Source organism: Phascolarctos cinereus, unplaced genomic scaffold (assembly GCF_003287225.1).
Source record: "Phascolarctos cinereus isolate Bilbo 61053 unplaced genomic scaffold, phaCin_HiC Scaffold_1;HRSCAF=81, whole genome shotgun sequence".
Taxonomy (NCBI): Eukaryota; Metazoa; Chordata; class Mammalia; order Diprotodontia; family Phascolarctidae; genus Phascolarctos; species Phascolarctos cinereus.
This window is the reverse complement of record NW_027555514.1, coordinates 92988254-93009927: the sequence shown is the minus strand read 5'-3', so window position 1 is coordinate 93009927 and position 21674 is coordinate 92988254. Positions and strand designations below refer to the sequence as shown.

The 21674-nt window shown below is 41.7% G+C and overlaps 1 protein-coding gene across 1 annotated transcript; it reads left to right on the top strand.

The window, feature by feature from the left end:
• Positions 1-330: 330 nt before the first annotated feature.
• On the top strand, positions 331-21339 carry ZNF212 (zinc finger protein 212). Its single transcript, XM_020977501.2, has 5 exons — positions 331-527; positions 7626-8015; positions 8160-8286; positions 9830-9934; positions 18608-21339. Exons 1-5 carry the CDS (start codon positions 504-506, stop codon positions 19489-19491), a joined length of 1530 nt encoding a protein of 509 aa, XP_020833160.1. The 5' UTR covers positions 331-503; the 3' UTR covers positions 19492-21339.
• Positions 21340-21674: the final 335 nt, after the last annotated feature.

The following is a 21674-nucleotide window of genomic DNA, read 5'->3' as shown; positions in this document are numbered from 1 at the left end:
TTTTATTTATCTTTCAGGTTATCTTTGTATCTCCCCATGAAACTAACACTGCTTTACACACCAAGGGCACTTAAAATGATTGTTGAAGAATGGACCAAAGAAACCAGAAATCTTCCAAATGAAAATCCCCTGACAAACTACTTGCTTTTGAAAGCGAGAACGGGTTAAGAAAAGATGGCCTCTGCCCCGGCGCCGGTCCTGGTTCTGCGCATCCGCCGGTCCTGGCTCTGAGCATCCGCCGGAGGTCCGGTTGCTCTCCCTCCGCCCGGCCCGCTGGCGGCGCTGTGCGTCGTTCCGCGGCTGGGCTGCCAAGCCGGAGGTTGCTCTTGGCGGGGTAGGCGGGCGGGGCGGGTCGCGGCTCCCAGGATGCAGTTTGTATCAACACGGCGGCGGTGGCTGCGGCGGCGGTGGCGGCGGTTGCCGCTGCTCTGGGGGTCCGGACAAACCGACGGCGGTTCGGCCTGGCTCGCGGCCCGGCTGTGTGAGGACAACAGCGGGGAGCCATGGCCGAGGCGGCTTCTCCTCCGGTGAGGTTGTTCTCCCGGTGGGCCGGGGAGCTGGCCCACGGAGGGGTGGACGGAGGCGGGCCCGGGGGGCACCCCGAGGCCTGACCTGAGGCGCGGGGTGCGGAGCGGGGGACAGGCTCGACTGAGGAGCGCCGCCCCCCGGGGGAGGCGGCCCCCGAGGACCTGCGTTTTGCTTCCACCCGGATGGTGCCGGGGCTGCGCTGACGCTCCCGGGGAGCTGGCAGCAGCTCCTGCCCTGGGCTTCGCACTTCGCCTGGTCGCCACTCCTCATTTTACAGACGAGGAAACTGAGAGCAAGGGAGGTTTGCCCAAGGTCACAGCAGGAGAGCCACCTTCTACGCGGCGCTTTAAGGGTTGCGAAGCAAGCGCTCTGTCATCTTGTTTATTTAGATAGCCGGGTGTCCCCACAGATTTTGAACCCAGAGCCACGGACTCCAGATCCGGCGTGTATTTCACTAGGTGCTTGTTCCTAGGGAGTTGTGTTGAGTGTGCTTCGCCCCTCGGTCTGTTTTCTGGGGGTCTGGGAAGCTTAGTACCTCTCCTTGGTCCTGGGGGAGTGTCATCGATTGACCTGGTGCATGGTAGGCCTTTAATTAACTCTTATTAAGATGCTGGGGAGAAACTCGTGTTCAGGTTGTATCAGGACGGTCTTGTTCCTCCAAGCTTGGCCGCATTTCTCACCTCTCCACCCCATTCGTACGTGCCACCATCCTGGGATATTCTTTGGGATGCTATTCTTTGCCTTTATGACACCTGTGCAGAATGCCTGGCACATAGTAGGCGCTTTGCGAATGCTAGTTGGCTGACCGATCCAGTTAGAACGTAAAAACAGTCATGATTCATATTTGTACAGTATGCAAAACACTCTTCTCCACTACTCTAGGATGAGTAGTCCCAAATGTCGTCGTCCCTGTTTTGTTGTTCACTCATGTCCAGTTCTTCATGACTCATTTGGGGTTTCCTTGGCAAAGATACTGGAATAGTTTGTCATTTCAGGAAACTGAGACAAACAGAGTTAATTGACTTGCCCAGGGTCACACAGCTAGTAAGTGTCTGAAACCAGATTCGAACTTGGAAAGATGAGTCTTCCCGACTCCAGGCCCTACTGTCCACTTCACCACCTAGCAGCTCCCATTTTGCAGATTTGAAAACTTTACATCATAAACTGTTCAGGGACTAGGCGTGCTTAATTTTTGTATTTGTATCATCTGAGCTTAGCCCAGTGCCTAGCACATACATACCAAGAGCTTAAATAGATGTTGGTTGATTGATAACTTACAGCCTTGCCGCTGGTAAGTGACTAAGTCTTTTTTTAGTACATTTACACTGAAGCATATTGAACCTGCAGCCCCACATCTCCCTGTCAAAGTTAGCGTCTGCTTCTGGGCTGTTAGGTTGGACATCCCTGGAAACCTGCTGTTGCTTTGTTACCTGTAGAGTTCCCTTTTTTTTGTTTGTTTTTTGGCGAGGCAATTGGGGTTAAGCGACTTGCCCAGAGTCACACAGCTAGGAAGTTATTATGTGTCTGAGGCTGGATTTGAACTCAGGTTCTCCTGACTCCAGGACCGGCACTCTATCCACTGCACCACCTAGCTGCCACCTGTAGAGTTCTCCCAAATCCAGCTTTCAAAGAGTTCAGCTCTGCCTTTGTATATGCTTATTCCTATGACCTTAGTCTACCCCTTGAGTACAAATGTGAGAATTAGATTTGTGATCTTTAAACTTTATTTTGGCTTTGGCATCTGGTAGTGAAATTTAAGGCCGTCTTTATACTTATGGCATTTGGATGGTCCTGTTATTTTTCTCTGGGAGAGTTTATGACTGAGATGTTGGTTGTAATATGATTGACTTTCACTATAATGTATGCCAGTCCATTGTCAAAAACTGGTAACAGGGGAGCTTTGACATAAAGTACAATTTAGATCAGTTCAACAAATGTTTATTACTGTGCCTAGCACTGTTCTTGAAGTCAGAGGACCTGTGTGTATTAGCTCCAGTTGTTTTAAGAAGAATGCTTTATAAACTCTGAAGTGTCATATAATTCGTGTTGTAGTTGATTCCTTAATCTAGTTGCAGGTGATAAAAGATGAAAAATGACTCGTTCCCTATTCCTCAGGGAGCTTATAGTCTAGTAAAGAGATAAGAGGTATAATAATATCTATAATAGAAATTTGAAAATAAGTTCATAGGTGAAGTCAAACATTGTTTCAAAGATTCATGGAGGGAAACTTTTAGTTACGGATATAAGTGAACCTAGAGGAGAAGGGCTTCAAAAATTGAAGTTCTGAAAGTAGAGATTGTTTTACTTTTTGCATTTATATCCGTAGCACCTAGTGCAGCATCTGATTATATATAATAGTTCCTAATAAATGCTTACTGATTTAATTAATCATGTTGGAATTTTTTTGCTCCCTATTTCACTATGAGTGAATGGTGGAACTTGGTGATCTGTTAAGTAGTTTCATTCTTTATTGGCCTAAAAGGAGGCAAGTGCATTTCCAAAGGTGATATCAAATCAATATCAACAAACATTTATTGAGCACCTACTACCGTTAGGCCAATGCTTCCCACACTTAGACATGGAACACCTGTGATAGATGCTGGTGCAAGGAGAATGGTGCATCTCCTCCAGGATAAAAAAAGGATGAGGCTAGAAATTTTAGAAGAAAATAAGCATGTAACAAGTGGTTTGAGTACATTAAATATTTTAATTTATATCTTAGAAATGGAAATTATCATCAAAATGTTATTATAGAACTATCATATTCTTTGATAACACAGTTTTACCAAGACCACAGTACTCCTGGTAGGATTTGAATTGTAAAAGTATTCCTGACATCTCAGAGTTCACAGTTCAGTTTCAGAAACCTTTTGTTCATATAACAATGTAAGGTTTGCATAACTAAATGGCTATTGAGAATTCAAAGCTTTCATTACCTGTTTAATTGCCAAATCAGTGGTACAACAGTAGGTGCTCCAAAAGAAAAAACAGCAACAAAACAAAAACTTAGCACTGCCTGGCCTTCTGGAAATGGGGATTTAGTGCTGTTTTGTTTAAAAGTAGGAATTTTCTATTGCTTGTGATAGTAGTAACCATATAAATAATGGGTTTATGAGATAATTCTGTTTTAGACTTGTTTAGTTTGAAGTAATTGGTAAGACTGCTGGTGATACTTTGAATGGGGTCTAGGGAAAAGTTGAGGCCTGAGAGTCATGTGCATTGACATGATAATTTAAACTTGGCTGTGGAGTAGATCACTTTGGGAGAGAATGTTCAAAGAAAAGAGGATCGAGAACAAAATCTTGGGAGTAGAAAGAGGAAAAGTCTGTGAAGGATTCTTGTACTCAAAGGAGTAAAAGAACCAGGAGAGTAGTTTCAAAGAAATTAAAGGGTATCAAAAGGAAGGTATGGACTTGTAAAAAGCCCATTGGATTTGATGATAAAACACCTAGAGATTGGAGGGAGCAGTTTCAGTAGAGTGGTAGAGATGGAAGCCAGATTTCCTGAGATTGAGGAGTTGATGATTCCAAAGAAAGGTGAGAAAAGTTTAGCAGCAAAGGAAGGAAGCAAGCATTTATTAAGCACCTATATGCCAGTTACTGGCTAAGTACTATACAAATATTATCTCATTCGATCCTTGTAGCAACCTTGGAAGGTAGGCACAATTATTATCCACATGTTATAGTTGGAGAAACTGAGACAAATAGGTTAGGTGACTTGCCCAAGCTCACATAGCTGGTAAGAGTCTGAGGCCAGATATGAACTCTGATCTTCCCGACTCCAGGCCCAGTGCTGTATCTGCTATATGATCTTGCTGTCTCTAAGAAGAAAAGATGGTAGCTTAAAGAAATGTCAAGTTCAAGGGAAGGGGATATTTTTTTTAAAGGATAGGTGACAACTTGTTTGTAGGTCAAAGAGAAAAAGCTAACACAGGTAGAAATTGAAGATGCATGAGAGTAGGAATGGTTGATAGGAGCAAAGGCACAACAGAGACAGAATGCAAAGATGTCATGCAGACAGATGACCTAATGCGGCTTAACATATATTGCCTTGTTTGGTCATCTCTCATCTTTCTCCCTGTAACCCAGGAGGAAGGGGATCCTATGATGCCTATTTGTGTTTCCATTACCTAGAACATTGTTTTGTTCATATCTGGAGCTCAACAACAATCATTTGAGTTCCAAATGTGAGCAAAACAATGTGCTAGATAATGGAAACACAAATAGGAATCATATGTTCATGGGTGGCTGGTGTCACAGTGTTTGGAATGCTGGGCTTCAAGTCAGGAAGACCTGAGGTCAGATCTGGCCTCAGACTAACTAGCTATGTAACACTGAGCAAATCACTTAACCTCTGTTAAAATGGGGATGATAACAGCACCTATCACAGTGTTATTGTGAAGATCAAATGAGGTAATATTTGCAAAGTGCTTTGCACAAGGCCTGGATCATAGTAGGTGCTTAATAAATGCTCATTCCCTTCCCCTGCTGTCAGAATGCCTCAGCCAGCATGAAACTGTTCATTTTTATATCACCTTCATTTTGGCACACATCCATCCCTGTTTACATACCTCTGGGGTCTTCCAGTGTGTATAAATACATGAGAGAGAGAGAGAGAGAGAGAGAGAGAGAGAGAGAGAGAGAGAGAGAGAGAGAGAGAGAGAGAGAGAGAGAGAATAAATAAGGAAAAGCAGTTCAGCAAAATGAACATATTAATAGTCTTATATTATCTATAGCTTTCTACCACCCGTGGTCCCCCATCTCTGCGAAAAAGAAGAGAGATGTATTTTCTTATTTCCCTCCAGGGCCAACTTTGCTTATTATAATTTTAGTGTTAGGCTTTTTTTTTTAGTTCTTTGCTTTTGCATCGTTGTAATCATTGTTTAAATCTTCCCAGGCTTCTTTGAATTTTTCATATCCATCGTTTTGTGTGGCATAGTAATATTCTATTATATTCACTTACCACTATTTGTTTAACTCTACTTAGTTTCCAGTTCTTTGCTAGCACAAAAAGTGCTGCCATGAATATTTCTGTACATCTGGGATCTGCCTTTCTTTGACATCCATTGGGTATACTTTTGGCTATAGGGTTTTAGCATAATTTCAAATTGCTTTCCAGAATGTTTGAACCAATACATAACTCCACCAACAGAATTAATATGCCTATCTTTTCAAAGCTCCCCCTACAGTTATTATTTCTATCTTTTGTTATGTTTCCTAATTTTCTGGATATGAGGTGAAACTTCCCAGTTGTTTTGATTTTCATTTCTCTGAATATCAGTGACTTGGAGCAGTCTTTCATGTGACTTTTAATAAATAGTTCTCAGGTCTTTTGAGAACTGTTTCAACAAGTATTTTTATGGTATCCATTATTGTGTATTTTGAGGTCTGTTTTCTAAAGTAGTGGTGGACTTGTCTGATGGCAGCATTTCAAAACACTGGAGAGTGATGCTGCATATTATATTAGGTAGGGGAGAAAATCAGTGGTAGAAAGGGAACTTCTACATAACGAATTCACTGAAAGCCTAGGATCTAGGCATTTGGGAAACAGACAACCTAAAAACAATATAGACAATGTTTAGAAAGAACCCTTCTCGTATCCCTTATGCCTTGGATTTGCCAAATGATCCATGTAGCAGTCTCAACAAAGATTTGACAATTTGTTTGTGTATTTCTTTGTTTCTCTTTATCCTCTTCTCTACATTTCTGCTATTTACCATTTATTGAGTGACCATGGTCCTTGCTTTATAAACCTAAAATTATGGGCAAAATAGACATGGGTGTGTGTGTGTGTGTGTGTGTGTGTGTGTGTGTGTGTGTGTGTATGCATCTTGTATGTGTATTTTTTTTTTGTTTTTCCTTTTGACCATTTTTGATATTTAAATATCTGGCATAGTTTTTTGCTAGCTGGGTATGGGACAGGTGGAGAGGGTAGATAGCCAGGATAACTCACTTGGTTTAGGGTATATTGCCAATGAGGCCATGGTTTTGGTCTTGAAACTCCCCACATGCACCAGTTGATTTTATCCTGTTTTGTGCAGCTCCAGACTGTGTTACTGACCCCAGGCAAATGATTGATAGATCTATGCTTGTCAGTCAGCCTCCTGGGAGTATGAATGTGCTGGAAAGACAACTTAAAGTTCATATCAAGGATGAAAAAATGGATAGGACTTGGTAACAAGAGATGTTGGTAGTAGCAGATGAACATGGGACAGGAATGTTATCTCTTTTTATTTCATGGATTGCCTGCCCCTAGGACTGGAAGATGAAAAGTGGGTGGGAAAGTCTTATGGCAGGACGTATTAGGGTGGCCAAGCAGCACTTACATTTTGCTTCTGTCAGCTGTTTTGTAGACTTATCACATTTTGGAGCTGGAATAGACCTTTAAAAAAGTCTAATCTTAGTATCCTTTTCCTTTCCCTTCCTCTCTTATAGTTTCTTTATTTTTTTCTTTTTGCCATTGCATCCCCAGTGGTTAGTGCTTGACACATAGTAGGTGCTTTATAAATGCTTATAGACTTGTTGACTGTGACTTTATTTGACAGATGAGGAAACCATTATTCATACAGCTAGTCACTGTCAGCTAGAAACTAGCTCACTTGGCTCCTAATCATGTGCTCTTCCCAATAGACCCAACACCTGGAACAGAATTTAGCCCACAGTAAACAAGAAGTGGTTCTTCGAGCAGAATCGTGACTGTTGGGTCTTCCCTGGAGGTGGTTAAGTTAGTTGGAGGATTATTTGTGGATTTCATTTATGTGGACTATTGCTGTTGATTTCTTTTATTGTGTTATCCCCACCTTTTCTCCCTCCCCACCAAAAAAAGAACAAAATTCCCAGAAAATCATGATTTTGGTTATGTTTCCTTTGAGTTTCACCTATAGTGTTTTTTCCACTTTTAGGATGATGATAAATGTCAGAAAGCTCAGTGAAATCTGTGTGGTGCTTTTATCTTTTTTAAACCAGGAAAAACCTTAGATCCTAAGCTAGACATTGTTGAACAACTTTGAAACATGGCAGTTCTTTTCATATTGTTGTATGTTTTAACTGTCATTGTCTAATCAGACTGTGATCATAATTCTGTCTTTCATTCCTCAGAACAAGGGAAAACGACGCTCCACATCTATAACTTCCTCGTCACTCCTGCCTTCAGCCTCAGAGAAAGATTCATACCTACAGAGTACAGAGATCTCCCTCTGGACTGTGGTGGCAGCCATTCAGGCAGTGGAAAAGAAGGTGGAGTCCCAGGCTGCCCGATTACAGACCCTGGAGGGGCGGACAGGGATGGCAGAGAAGAAACTGGCTGATTATGAGAAGACAGCAGTAGAGTTTGGGAACCAGTTGGAGGGCAAATGGGCTGTGTTAGGGACCTTGGTACAGGAGTATGGGTTGCTCCAGAGGAGGCTAGAGAACATGGAGAACCTGCTGAGAAACAGGAACTTCTGGATCCTGCGACTGCCCCCAGGCAGCAAGGGCGAGGTCCCCAAGGTAATCTAAGTCTGGAGCTGAGGGTTAGAAGGGGATATTTGACCTTGTATACGCTTTCATTTCTGGTTTCTTGCTTTTTTCTTGAAGGGTCAAGCTGTGCCATGATGATAAGAGACACTCAGTATGTAATCCTTGTGATTTCAGGTGCCTGGGACTTTTGAAAATGATGGAGTCTATTTCTCAGAGCAAGAATGGGAGAACTTGGATGATTGGCAAAAAGAACTTTACAGGAATGTGATGAAGAGCAACTTTGAGACCCTCGTCTCTCTGGGTAAGGAAAGTTCCTTTTGTAGAATTATCTTGATTGTTATGGACTCTGGGATGGGGACAGTAATTGACCTGGGCCCTTATGATATCCGTTGCCAGCTCATAATATAGGAATCTCCCTTTTCTTCTCATTTGCAAAAATATTTAGAAGTCCCACTGGCATTTATCGTCTTTGATCTCCTGGGTAGGTCTTGATTTTCCTTGTTAATAAGAAAAGCATGATCAAATGGAAGGAACACTATATTAGAAGACAGGAGAATTGGATTTGTTTAATCGCTCTGTCTCTTAACTATGATTGTGGGCAAGTCATTTTTCTTCTTTCCTAATCTGTCAAGATAGATAATATCTTTCTTACCTCACTGGGTTTTTATAGGGATGAAGAAAGATGTGGTGATAGTTTTGGAAAATAATGTTGTAAAATAATATTGCCTTTGGAATATTGTATATAACACTTCATAGTATCATGGATTTAAAGTTGAAAATGACCTTAGAGATCATAAATCCAATCCTCAGGGTGGTGGAATCATTTATTTATACTTATCTTAAACTTGCTCTTAGAGTATATTTGTGTTCTCTTAGTACACACCAACTGAGTGAGGAAGATGGGTCAGAAGGTTGTAGAGTGTGGCAAAGGGTAAACCAGCTTACCTTGCCTTGGATATTTTACAATTGAGTTTTTAAGAATATTTGGTGTTAATGCCCCATCCAGTACCCCTCTATCACAAGTTCTTTTTAATTGAAGAATTTTTCTGTGAAGCTATAGATTCTCTGAGTGGGAAGTGTCTTCCATTGTAATTAAATTGCTCTTTAAAAGCACGTCTACATATCTTTATCTGTAAAGTGAAATTACTTCCCTGTGGGCATATAACTAATAAGTGTTAGAGCCAGCACTCAAACCCAGGTCTTTTGATTTCAAGACTATCATTCTTTTCATTATACCTCATTGTTTTTGCTGTAGTGCCTGGACCTCTCCTTTGCACTTAATCAGAGTCTCTCTCTTGTATAATAATCATAAGTGTCCATGTCTTTTTTGCCTTGTTAGGAGTAAACTCCTTGAGAATAGAGTCTAGGTCATTCTGTGTCTTTGTATCCCCAGCAACTAAGATAGTACCTTAGTACCCATTTAATAAATGTTTGTTGAATTGATTAGCTTAGGTAAGACTTTATGTCTTGTTAACATATCAAAGGTCTCTGGAAAAATTGAAAATGCATAAAATTGAAATACTTGATCATTCACAGTGTGGGCAAAATAAATTTAAGCAATCCTAATCTATAAAATGAACTGGAGAAGAAAATGACAAGCTCTCTAATATTTTTGTCAAGAAAACTCCCAAAGGGATCATGAAGAGTCAGACACAACTGAAAACAACTAAATGACAGCAAAAAAATCACATAATCTATGAATTTATGAAGTGACCTAAGCAGCTGGGACAGGGAAAATAGTTACAGTTTTCCCATGGTTCTCCTGAGGTCTAGCATTGGGAGTTTTGGTCACCAATCACAAGCTAAATACTCAGTGTTTCTCTTTTTTCTTTTCTTGTTCTCAGACTGTGCCATTTCCAACCCTGAGATCCTGGCCCACCAGGAAGAAGAATCTGGTACAGAGGAACTGGGGGATTTGGCTGGGGAGAGCCCTGGTGGTCCCCACCCAGGTGAGTGGCTACAGGATATTTTCTACTGTAACTTACAGTAATCTCTCCCTCTGAGGGTCCTTACCCTCCTGTACTCTTCTGGAACCCATCTTTGATTACTTTGTGATGGATTTTAAATGAGGTGTTTTCTTATATTATTAATGAACTGTTAATTAACTTTATAATTATAAACTTGTGAGCAAGGACTGTACTTCATTTTCCTTCTGAATTTATTCACAAGACCATGGCAGTGCTAGTCATAAAAGTATAAGGCTCAGTTAGAAAACTGATGGATTCAGAAGTGTTCCAGATCACCAACTGTGCAGCCGATGACATTGTTTGGGGTAAAAAGGGAACTGCGCTGACTAATCCAGTGCTGTTTCCAATATAGTAATCTGACTTTGGTCAGTTAACAGTCAAGCATTTTTGAAGCACTTCAAAGTGTCAGTACTGTGCTAAGTGCTGGGGATACAAAGAAAGGCACTAACATGGTCCCTGATCACAAGGAACTCACAGTTTAATGGGGGAGATAACATGCAAACACAACTATATAAGTATGGGACACATACAGTGTAAATGGGAGGTAATCGGAGAAAGCACCACATTTATTTTTTTTTTGATAATATTTTTTCCCCAATTACATGTAAAGACAAATTTTAACATTCAGTTTTTAAAAATTTGAGTTGCAAATTTTCTCTCTCCCTTTCTCACCTCTTCCCTCCCCGAGAAAGTTATACATGTTCAATCATGCAAAACATATTAGCATATTAGTCATGTTATGAAAGAAGATACAGACCCAAAGGGGGGAAAAAAGCATGAAAAAACAGAAAGTGAAAAATAGTATGCTTTGATCTATATTCAGACACCATCACTTCTTTCTCTGGAGGTGGATAGCATTATCCCATCGTGAGTCTTTTGGGGTTGTCTGGGAACATTGTATTGCTGAGAATAGCTAAGCGTTCATAGTTGATTATCATGTAGTATTGCTGTTACTGTGTACAGTGTCCTCCTGGTTCTGCTCATTTGACTTTGCATTAGTTCATGTAAGTTTTTCTAGGTTTTCTGAAGTCAGTCTGCTTGTCATTTCGTATAGCAGAATAATATTCCATTACAATCATATACCATAACTTGTTCAGCCGTTTCCTAATTGATGGACATCACCTCAATTTCCAATTCTTTGCCACTACAAAAAGTGCTGCTATAAATATTTTTGTAAAAATATGTCCTCCCCCCACTTTTTAAAAAATCTCTTTGGGATATAAACCTACTAGTGGTATTGCTGGATCGAAGGGTATGCACAGTTTTATAGCCATTTGGGCATAGTTCCTAATTGCTCTCCAATCCCAATTGGATCAGTTCAGAACTCCACCAGCAGTGCATTAGTGTCTCAGTTTTCCCATATCCCCTCCAACATTTGTCATTTCCCTTTTCTGTCATATTAGCCAATCTTTTTTTTTAAATTTTTTTATATAAATTTATTTATTTTTAGTTTTCAATATTCACTTCCACAAGTTTTTGAGTTCCAAATTTCTCACCCCTCCCCCCACCCCAAAATAGCATGCATTCTGAATACCCCTTCCCCTGGTCTGCCTTCTCTTCTATCTCTCCCCCCTCCCTTCTCTTATCCCCTTCCCCTTCTATTTTCCTGTAGCGCAGGATAGACTTCTGTACCCCATTTCCTGTATTTCTTATTTCCCAGTGGCATGTGAAAACTTTTTTTTAAAACATGTGCTTTTAAAACTTTGAGTTCCAAATTTTCTCCCTTCCTCCCTCCCCACCCACCCTCATTGAAAAGGTAAGCAACTCAGTATAGGTTGTACTTAATCCTATCCTGCCCTCCCATTTATTCTATTCTTTCTTTTGACCCTGTCCCTCCTCAGAAGTATTTGCTTCTGATTACCCTCTTTCCCAATCTGCCCTCCTCTCTATCACCCCCTGCTCCCTTTTCCCCTTCTCCCCCTATTTTCCTGTAGGGTAAGACAGATTTCCATACCCAATTGAATGTGTATGTTATTCTCCCTTAAGCCAAATCCTATGAGAATAAGATTCCTCATTCCCTCTCACCTTCCCCTATTTCCCCTCCACTGTGAGAGACTTTTCTTTTCTGTTTTTTTTTGTGAGATAATTTACCCCATTCTACCTCTCCCTTTCTTCTCTGAGTATCATCCTCTCTCATCCCTTAATTTTATTCTCCAGATATGACCCCTTAATCTTCAACTCACCCTGTGCCCTCTATCTATCTATATATACATACATACAATTTTTTTCCTTCAACTACCCTAATACTGACAAAGTTCTCATGAGTTACAAATATCATCTTTCCATGCAGGAATGTAAACAGTTCAATCTTAATAAGTCTCTTATGATTTCTCTTTCCTGTTTACCTCTTCATGTTCCACTGGAGTCCTGTATTTGAAAGTCAAATTTTCTGTTTAGCTCTGGTCTTTTCATCAGGAATGCTTGAAAGTCCTCTATTTCACTGAATGACCATTTTTTCCCCTGAAGGATTATACTCAGTTTTGCTGGGTAGGTGATTCTTTTGTAATCCTATCTCCTTTGCCCTCCAGAATACTATATTTCATGTTCTGCGGTCCTTTAATGTAGAAGCTGCTAAATCTTGTGTTATCCTGATTGTGTTTCCACAGTACTTGAATTGTTTCCTTCTGGCAGCTTGTAATATTTTCTCCTTGACCTGGGAACTCTGGAATTTGGCTATAATATTCCTAGGAGTTTTCCTTTGGGGATCTCTTTCAGGAGGAGATCGGTGGATTCTTTCAATTTCTATTTTGCCCTCTGGTTCTAAAATATCAGGGCAGTTTTCCTTGATAATTTCTTGAAAGATGATGTCTAGGCTCTTTTTTTGATCATGGCTTTCAGATAGTCCAATAATTTTTAAATTCTCTCTCCTGGATCTATTTTCCAGGTCAGTTGTTTTTCCAATGAGATATTTCACATTGTTTTCTAATTTTTCATTCTTTTGGATTTGTTTTACAGTGTCTTGATTTCTCATAAAGTCACTGTCTTCCAATTGCTCTATTCTAATTTTTAAGGAAGTATTTTCTTCAGTAATCTTTTGGACTTCCTTTTCCATTTGGCCAATTTTTCTTTTTAGGGCATTTTTCTCCTCATTGTTTTTTTGGACCTCTTTTGCCATTTGGGTTAGGCTGTTTTTTAAGGTGTTATTTTCTTCAGTATTTTTTTGGGTCTCCTTTAGCAAGCTGTTGACTTGTTTTTCATGATTTTCTTGCATCACTCTCATTTCTCTTCCCAGTTTTTCCTCTACTTCCTTACTTGCTTCTCAAAATCCCTTTTGAGCTCTTCCAAGGCCTGGGACTGATTCATATTTTTCTTGGAGGCTTTGGATGTAGGAGCTTTGATTTTGTTGTCTTCTTCTGGTTGTATATTTTGATCTTTTTCACCAAAGTAAGATAATATAGTCTGACTCTTTTTGCGCTGCTTGCTCATGATCCCAGCCAATTACTTGAGTTTTAAACTCCTTGTTAAGGTAAGAGTCTGCTTCCAATGTGGAGAATGTACTGTCCCAAGCTTCAGGGGTTTGTGTAGCTGTTTTCAGAGATACTTGTAGGGACCTGTAAATTTTCAGTTCTTCCAAGGTGGTATGATAAGGGGTGAGGTGTTTACTCCTTTCCTGGCCTGTGACCACAAGTATTCCTTTCTGTCCTGTAACTGTGAGGAGGGGTTCCTCTCCACAGCCACTACAAGCTCCACCATGCCAGCGTTCCTCCTCACCCCAGCACTGCCGCCCAGAACTGTGACCCAGATCCACACACGGGCAAAGCAAGAGATTCCTGCCTCAGCACTGGCAAAGAGATCCCTGCAGTCCCTCTCTGATCAGCCACTGGATTCCCCCTCAGTCTGTGGGCCAGAAGCTCAGGAAGCAGCTGGCCCCCCCCTCCAGGCTCTTGGGGAATGGAGCTGAGACCCCGCCTTCCTCTCTGACCATTGACAGAAACAGACTTTTCCCACTGACCTTCTAAGTTGTCTTTGGCATTCGTGGTGGATTGAGGAGTCTGGAAACCTCCACAGTTGCCCGCGATTCAGTCCTCTGAGGCCTGCTCCAGGTTTGCTGCGGCCTGCACGCCCACGCTGCGCTGCGCTCCCAGCCCGGCGCAATACACCTTTCTGATCAATCATCCAGGTTGTCTTGGGCTGGAAATTTGTTTCACTCTGTCTTTTTGTGGGTTCTGCTGCTTCAGAATTTGTTTAGAGCCATTTTTTATGAGTATTTGGAGGGGTTTGGGGGAGAGCTCAAGCAAGTCACTGCTTTTACTCTGCCATCTTGGCTCCGCCCCCATATTAGCCAATCTTATAGTTGTGAGGTGTTTTGATTTGCATTTCTCTAATCAATAGTGATTTGAGCATTTTTTCATAAGATTGTAGATAGCTTTGATTTCTTTGTCTGAAAACTGCCTGTGCGTATCAACCATTTATCACTTGGGGAATGACATGTATTCTTATAAATTTGACTCAGTTCTCTGTATATTTGAGAAATGAGGCCTTTATCAGGGATACATGCTGTAAAAATTGTTTACCAGCTTTCTGGAAAGCACCATGTTTAGAAAGGCATGACACAAAGGTCACTCAGTGCCTACTTGGCCTCATCTGCATGGATGCTGTACTTGCCTTTGATTTATACCTTCCTTCACTAGCTTTTAAGGAAGGGCTAAGGCAGAGCCTTCAATTCTCACACAAAATGGGCCTCATGTTGACCAAACCATCTACTGCTATTGCATCAATGGCCATTTCACACAACCTATCCTCCACAAGCCAAAATGACTTTTATTAGGCCATTTAGGAAATCCTTGGTAGTCTTATTCTCTGGATATTCTTCCCTAGGGATAGGAAATTTTGAGTCAGCTCAGCTAGCACAGTTCAGCTCTAGGCTCCATCTGTCCATGGTTCTCACTTTCTCACATTTCTCATGCACCTGTGTGATTTCTGTAGCAGCAGAATACACTTGTGACTCCCACTGATGAGGTGGGAGAGGAGAGAAAATCTTGGGATCAATCATCTAGTACAATCCCTTGTTTTACAAGGGAGGAAACTAAGACTCAGTAAGGATAAATGACTTGCAGAAGGGTACACTAGGTTGGCCCTGGTTTGAAGGCATATCCTTGAACTCTAAACTGGCTTTCTTTTTATTTATACCCAGTACTTCATCTAGAGAGAGACATAGAGCTCCAGCAAATGCCTTCAGGCCAGATTTGTGTTATGTGTATTTCTTCTTCTTCTTCTTTTGTTTTGGGGTCCATTCCCAAACAAATAATGCTTCTTCAGTCCAGGCAGTTTGCAGTATACTCCGGTGGCAGTATCACATCTGTCTCTGCCTTCATTGAGTCTCACTTAGGTACTCTTCATACTTACTCTCTGAGGTTCCTGAGTTTCCTCACATATCTTCTAAATATATGATGCTGCTTCTCAAGCCTTTTTATCTATTCTTTTTCTCTTGTATAAGGTCCTACCAGAGCCATATTTAAGTTGTATCTCACAAATTTTATGAAGAAAGTGAGACCTAGGCTCCCAACATCATGGGCACCATAGCTGTACCACACCTCCCCCCGCCCCATCTTCATTTAGCCTCTCTGACTATGTCTATATCCCATTCTCACCGCATTTTCTTTCTTATCACCATGGTTTGATATCACTCCTGGCTTGATTAAAAAATATGCCAGCCCCTTATATGTGACTCTCCTGAATAATCTAGAGGAAGTGCTGATACCAAAAGCCAGCAGCCTCCAAACTTTCTCTCACACCCCATCAGTAAAAAATTTTTGTGCCTGTACCCCCAAAACATATTTACTTTTAAATTAAATACATGTACAACTGTACTAATAATCATGTACATTACAAAACTTAAATAGAAAATAGAAATTAAGAAATGATGAGATAAAGATGAAATAATAGAGAACCACTAGAATTTATTAAAGAGCAGAAGGTGACATGATCAGACTTAAGCTTTAGGAAAATCACTTTTTCCTAAGCCAGTATGGAGGTTAGGTTAGAGTAAGAAAAGACTTGAGGCAGGGAAACTAATTTGGAATCTATTATAATTGTCTGGATGATGAGGCCCTGAAATAAGGTGGTTGCTATCTGAATGGAGAGAAGAGGTATACAGACAGTTTTCACTTTACATAAGTGGACCGTTCCATAAAGTGATTTTTACATAATGTGAATTAGCCCATGCATATGGGGAAGGGAGGGAGGGTAGCAGGATGGGGTGGGGAGCCAAATCCCCCCCTTAGCTCCCCTCCCAAGGAGGGTTCACCTCTACATGAACTACATGGTTCAGGGACACATGGGGGCTAGGGACAGAGAATTAAGAGCAAGAGGAGGAACATACTGGAAGGAGAAAAATGGGGGGGGGGAAGCAGATACGGACATAGACAGGAGAGGATAGATGACACTTGGATAGATGGAGGAGAGACACACACAGGCCAGACATGCAAGTGGATGGGTGGAGTGGAGCAGAAATCTCTCTCAGCTCCAAGGTCTCAAGCCAAACCCTCAATCTGTGGCAGTAGCAGGGCAATCTTTCCTCACTTCCATTCTGTTTTCACTTGGAGGTTTTTTGTTTTGGTTTGTTTTGGTTTGTTTTGGTTTGGAGGTGGAAGGCTGTGGAGTGCTGAGCCAAGGGACAGAAGTGGAGAGAGAGCACAATACAGTACAGTAAAGTTAACATAAGTGTTCTTTTGGAATACAGATTTCTTTGAGAGTTATTTACATAAAGTCGAATTTGCATAATGTGAATTTACACAAAGCGAGAACTGTCTGTATAGGAGAGGTGTTAAGGAGGTAGATATGACAAGATCTGGCAGCTGATTGGATGTATGAGCTGAAAGTAAGCGAGGAGTCAAAGATAACACCAAGATTGAGAACCTGGGTGAATAGAAGGATGGTGGTGCCATCATCATTAATAGGGAAGTTCAGAAGAAAGTAAATTCTGAGGCAAAAGTCATGAGTTTTCTTTTGGACATACGGAATTTGAGATGCCTGCAGGGCATCCAGTTGAAAATGTCTGATGGGTAGTTCATGATCACAAGATCACATTTGGAATAGAAAGGGACCTTAGAGACCAATGAGTCTAATCCCCTTGTTTTATAAATGGAAAAAAACTGAAGCACAGAGAGATTAAATGACTTGCTTAGGGTGTGAGACTGGAGTTTGGGAGACATGGTAGGGCCACATAAGTAAAACTGGGAGAGTTTTACGTAGAAATGATAGTTAAATCCATCAGCTGAGAGAACGTAGAGAGAGAAGAGAAGAGTGACTCAGTAAACCCACAGAGGGGGTATTATTTGGGTGTTGAGCCAGCAAAGAAGACTGAGAAGGAAGGTTTAGACAGAAAGGAAGAGAACCAAGAAAGAACCATGTCAGGATTACCCAGAGAGAAGAGAGTAAATATCCAGGACAAGAGGGTGGTCAGCTGTGTCAAAGGCTTTAGAGAGGTCAGGAAGATTTAAGATTGAGAAAATGTCCTCTGATTTGGCAATTAAGAGACCACTGATAACTTTAAAGAGAGCAGTTAGAGTTAAATGAAGAGTTAAGGATAAAGAGAAAGAAGATTGAGAACTTGTAAGACTAGAAGGATGATGAACATGGAAATAGAGAAGTTAAGCAGAGGGATGGATTTCGGAAAGCAAATAATGTAAGCATAGCCCTTCTGTGCTTACTCATCCTTTGCTACTTTTTCTATTAAAAAATGAAGTTCGTGTAGGTTTTATTTATTAGCTGCTACTGCAGAATCCTCTGCAGCCATGATGACTCGGGACAGAAGAAGAGGACTGCAGGGGAGGGATGGAAATTTGTGCAGAGGAGTTGAGTCTCAGGGTCTCAGGCTCAGAGTCTCCTGAGAATGCTGTGGGACTGGGACTGAATGAGAGAGTATTCAAGTTATTGTTTTTTTTTAAACAATCCATAATTGACTATCAAGAGGAGAGTGAGATGTAACCCTGCTTTCTTACTCACTGATTGTTTAATCACCTACTCCTTTGGGTCATTCTGTGATCCCTTAGAGTAGTGATGTCAAACTCAAATAAAAGTGATCCTTGAGGGACCCATATTGACTTAGAAAACCATGAATTATGTTGTATTCTCTTTTTATTTTGTTACACATTTCCCAATTATATTTTAATGTGATTGAGTGATCTCTGCCTTAGTAGTCTATTTTTGACACCATTGCAATAAACTATTGTTTGTTTTGCCCTATTTCTTGCAATTGAAGGATGACACACCTAATTCTCCTCCAAACCCTGTATTGCCTTTTTGTACTAACAGTCCAGAAAAGATGATATAAAGATATTCCCATGTTTCCCTTCTCAAGACTATGGAATAAAGGGAGCTTGAGGAAGAGGTCAGAGTTGAAGTAGACTGGAATACAGCTGCATAAGTCAGGAAGAAAGTTTTGAAACCAGATAATTTAGATCAGATCTTAAATATACATGGCAAATATATATTTGTAAGAAATGGCTTTAGTGTTTTCAAGTGTTGAAACTAGTTTTCACTGCCTCTCCTGTAGGTAAAGAGTAATATTCCTAAATCATTTGTTGTTTGGATGGCTTATATTGAACTCTTTAAAGGCAAAGCTGTTTTAAGAGTTTTTTTTTTGTCTCGAGTTCAATGATATTAGAATTTCACTTTTTTGTTCGTTTCTCCTCTTCTTTTCCTCTCTAACAGATGGAATTATGATCAAACAGGAGATGAAGTACCATCAAGAAAGCCCTGAAGACTTGCCTGGAGAGTTTTCTGGTAGTGTTGAACAGCATACTTTGCTAATCCCTGAGCAGGCTGCAACCTGGGATGGTCAGGGCAATTCTATCCTTTTGGAGACTGACCCAGAAGTTGCTAAACTGGAAGAAGCTATTGAGTGTAACCAAGACCGAAGTGATGCCAAAACATTGGGCTTTCATCGGAAGCGGAAATCTAGTGGGCAAGCCCGATCAGGTCAGGAATGCAGACAGGGTATGAGGTTGAAAAGGAGTCTGGCCCACCCACGAAGCCCCCCAGCCACTGGTTCGTATGACTGCTCTGAGTGTGATATCAGTTTCCGATACAAGCAGCAGCTAGCTGTTCATATGAGGACCCACCCTGGTTGGGGGTCCTTTGGGGATCCAGAACCTGAGGAGAATCTACGGCCCAGGCCCCAGCTCAAACCTCAGGCCAAGAAGATGAAGCCACACCGGTGTGAGGAGTGTCTGAGAAGTTTCAGCTGTAAGGCAAGCCTTGTGACCCACCAACGGTGCCACCTGCAGGATGGCTCAAGCATGGGCCAGCGAGTTCAGGAGAGGTTCTCACCCAACAGTCTGGTGGCACTACCGGGCCACATCCCTTGGAGGAAGAGCCGCAGCTCACTTATCTGTGGCTACTGTGGCAAGAGCTTCAGCCATCCTTCTGACCTGGTGCGACATCAGCGCATCCACACAGGTGAACGGCCCTACAGTTGTGCACAATGTGAGAAGAGTTTTGTCCAGAAGCAGCACCTATTACAGCACCAGAAGATCCACCAGAGAGAACGGGGTGGGCTGGCCCTGGAACCTGGAGGGAGTGATGGGCTGCTCTAAGGATGCCGGCCCCTCATCTATCCCCGGGGCAGGGGGGGCCGGCATAAGCCCCCTGGAAAGTCACTGTGCAGGGTGAGGCACCTCTCAATTAGATCCTGCCTTAGGGCAGGGTGAGCTCAGTCACCCCCCTACCCTCCTCTCTCCATTCTCCGACCAAGCACTAGACTGAGCCCGAACTCTTCCCTGAAAACCATGCTGAGATGGGGTAGGTAGCCTGAGAGTCAGGCTTCCTTATCCTGCCTTCCACCTGCTGATGAGTCAGCCATTCTTTGGAATCCTTTGTGCCTCTTGTTTTTCACATTACCCCAGGGCTTGTGGGTTGGAGTGGTCTAAGGTCTGCCACCTGGTGAGGACTTCTGTTATGTTGCCAGGCCCAGGTAGTGTTCTTCACAAGAATCCCAGAATGGAAATTCCCACAGAACCCCTTCTGCCCCTCCAGGTGACCTGTGATCACCCCAAGGCGTATTGTGGGGCGTTTTGTAACTGCCTCTGGGGGAGCAGGGCCAGAGGTATTAGCAGTCCTGTGGCAGGAAGTTGGGAAGCACAATATTACATTTCTCTTTTTTTAAAAAAAAGTTATATTTGGTGTTAACATGTAGGAGGATTAACTTAAATGAGCCACTTTCCTTTCTCTGTTGATATCTGTCTTGAACTCAGTTTGAGGATTTTTTCATTTAATTTTTAAAACCAGGATTTCTGACAGTTGTTTTTTTTAATTCTAAAAGAAGTGGTTGTTCCTAACAGTGGGACTGGGCCCACCCTCTAGGAGGGAATAAAGGATATGAGGTTTCTTTAGTGTTGCCTTCACTGTGGAAAAATCAGGGAGCAGAGGAAGTGTTTCTGGTATTCCTCTGACTAGCTCCTGGAATTCATAAGTAGGAATGGCTTTGTCTATAGAGAATCAAGGGGAAGAGATAAAATTGCTAAAATCCTAAAGCCCCTGCAGAGATTGTGAAGGTAAACTTTGAGCCCTGTCACTGGAACAAGTGTAGAATCTGGTTTCAGGGCTTCACTTGTGAGCAAGGAACTGGGCCTATTTCTTCTGTATGTATGTGTGTATGTATGTATGTATGTATGTATGTATGACCTTAGTTGCTCCATGAAGGTCTGTGGCCTTGGTTTATCAGGGTTTTCCAGGTTTTGGAATTGGCTGTGGGTCTTACTTTCAGAGAGACAAAGAAAGGAAGTATTCAGTTCCTTACCTCCGAAGCCACTGCCAAATGCTCATTACTATTACTGATGTCTCTGGTGGAAAAAGAGGGAAAGGGTTCCTGGTTCAGACAGGAATTCCTCATTGTGCTCTGCATAGAATAAAACTGCTAACTAGCAAAAAGCCCTTATCTGGTGTTTTCCTCCTGTCAAAAATAGCTTTCCTAGTTTTGGGGAGCTGAAGTGAGAGAGGCACCCTTACTTGGGGTGTTACAAGGGAACTGGTCAAGAAGCTTACATTTAAGGCTCTGTGGAGTCAGTAACTTCCATTGCATTGAAATGCAGGTCAGCTACATGACACAGGTTTGTCCTGCCATAGAACTAAACTTTCTAATGTTTGTAAGAACGCTGCACGTCTTCTCAGCTTTATGTCCTTTCCCTAAACTCCTCCCTTAAAAACATCCCCTATTAGTCCTCACAGGATGGGACTCTTACTTTTTGAACATTTGCTTTATAAACAGGAGAGTGACTTCCTTTGAACTATCGCTTACTTGGACAAAGGAGCTTTAATATTTGGTAAATTTGGTGATAACTAGTATTATTACCATGAGAAACCCTTACAAGTTCTTAGTCCAACTTCAGCCTTGATAGTTCCCTTGTAATTACAATGAGTAAAATCTACCTGGTGAGGTCACCACAGTTCAATGTCTCATCCTGAGTTTCATAGCGTTACAACTTTGACTTTTAACTTGAGAGGGGCAATGATGAACTGATGAATGCTAACCACATTCACAGGAGCTGGCTTTATTATAAAACAGTGAAAATTTATTAAATTACAGTGGGAGATAGGCTTGGCCTGACAACCATACCTGGACAACTCAGGAGATTAAATGAATATTCAGAAGGTTTATTGAGCATAATATTGAAGCAAAAGAAGTTGGATGTTCCTAAGGGATATTTCCATTAAGCTGTGTACCCAAAGACATCACATTTGGAACCTTCTCCTTGAGCTTATTATATATCAATGTCAGCTG

What these genes read in the sequence shown, in the direction of transcription:
- ZNF212 (XM_020977501.2), top strand. Translation starts at nt 504, where the DNA reads ATGGCCGAGGCGGCTTCTCCTCCG. An exon ending in CCGAGGCGGCTTCTCCTCCG is followed by an intron (nt 528 to 7,625) that starts GTGAGGTTGTTC and finishes TTCATTCCTCAG; the next exon opens with AACAAGGGAAAACGACGCTC. An exon ending in TGAGACCCTCGTCTCTCTGG is followed by an intron (nt 8,287 to 9,829) that starts GTAAGGAAAGTT and finishes TCTTGTTCTCAG; the next exon opens with ACTGTGCCATTTCCAACCCT.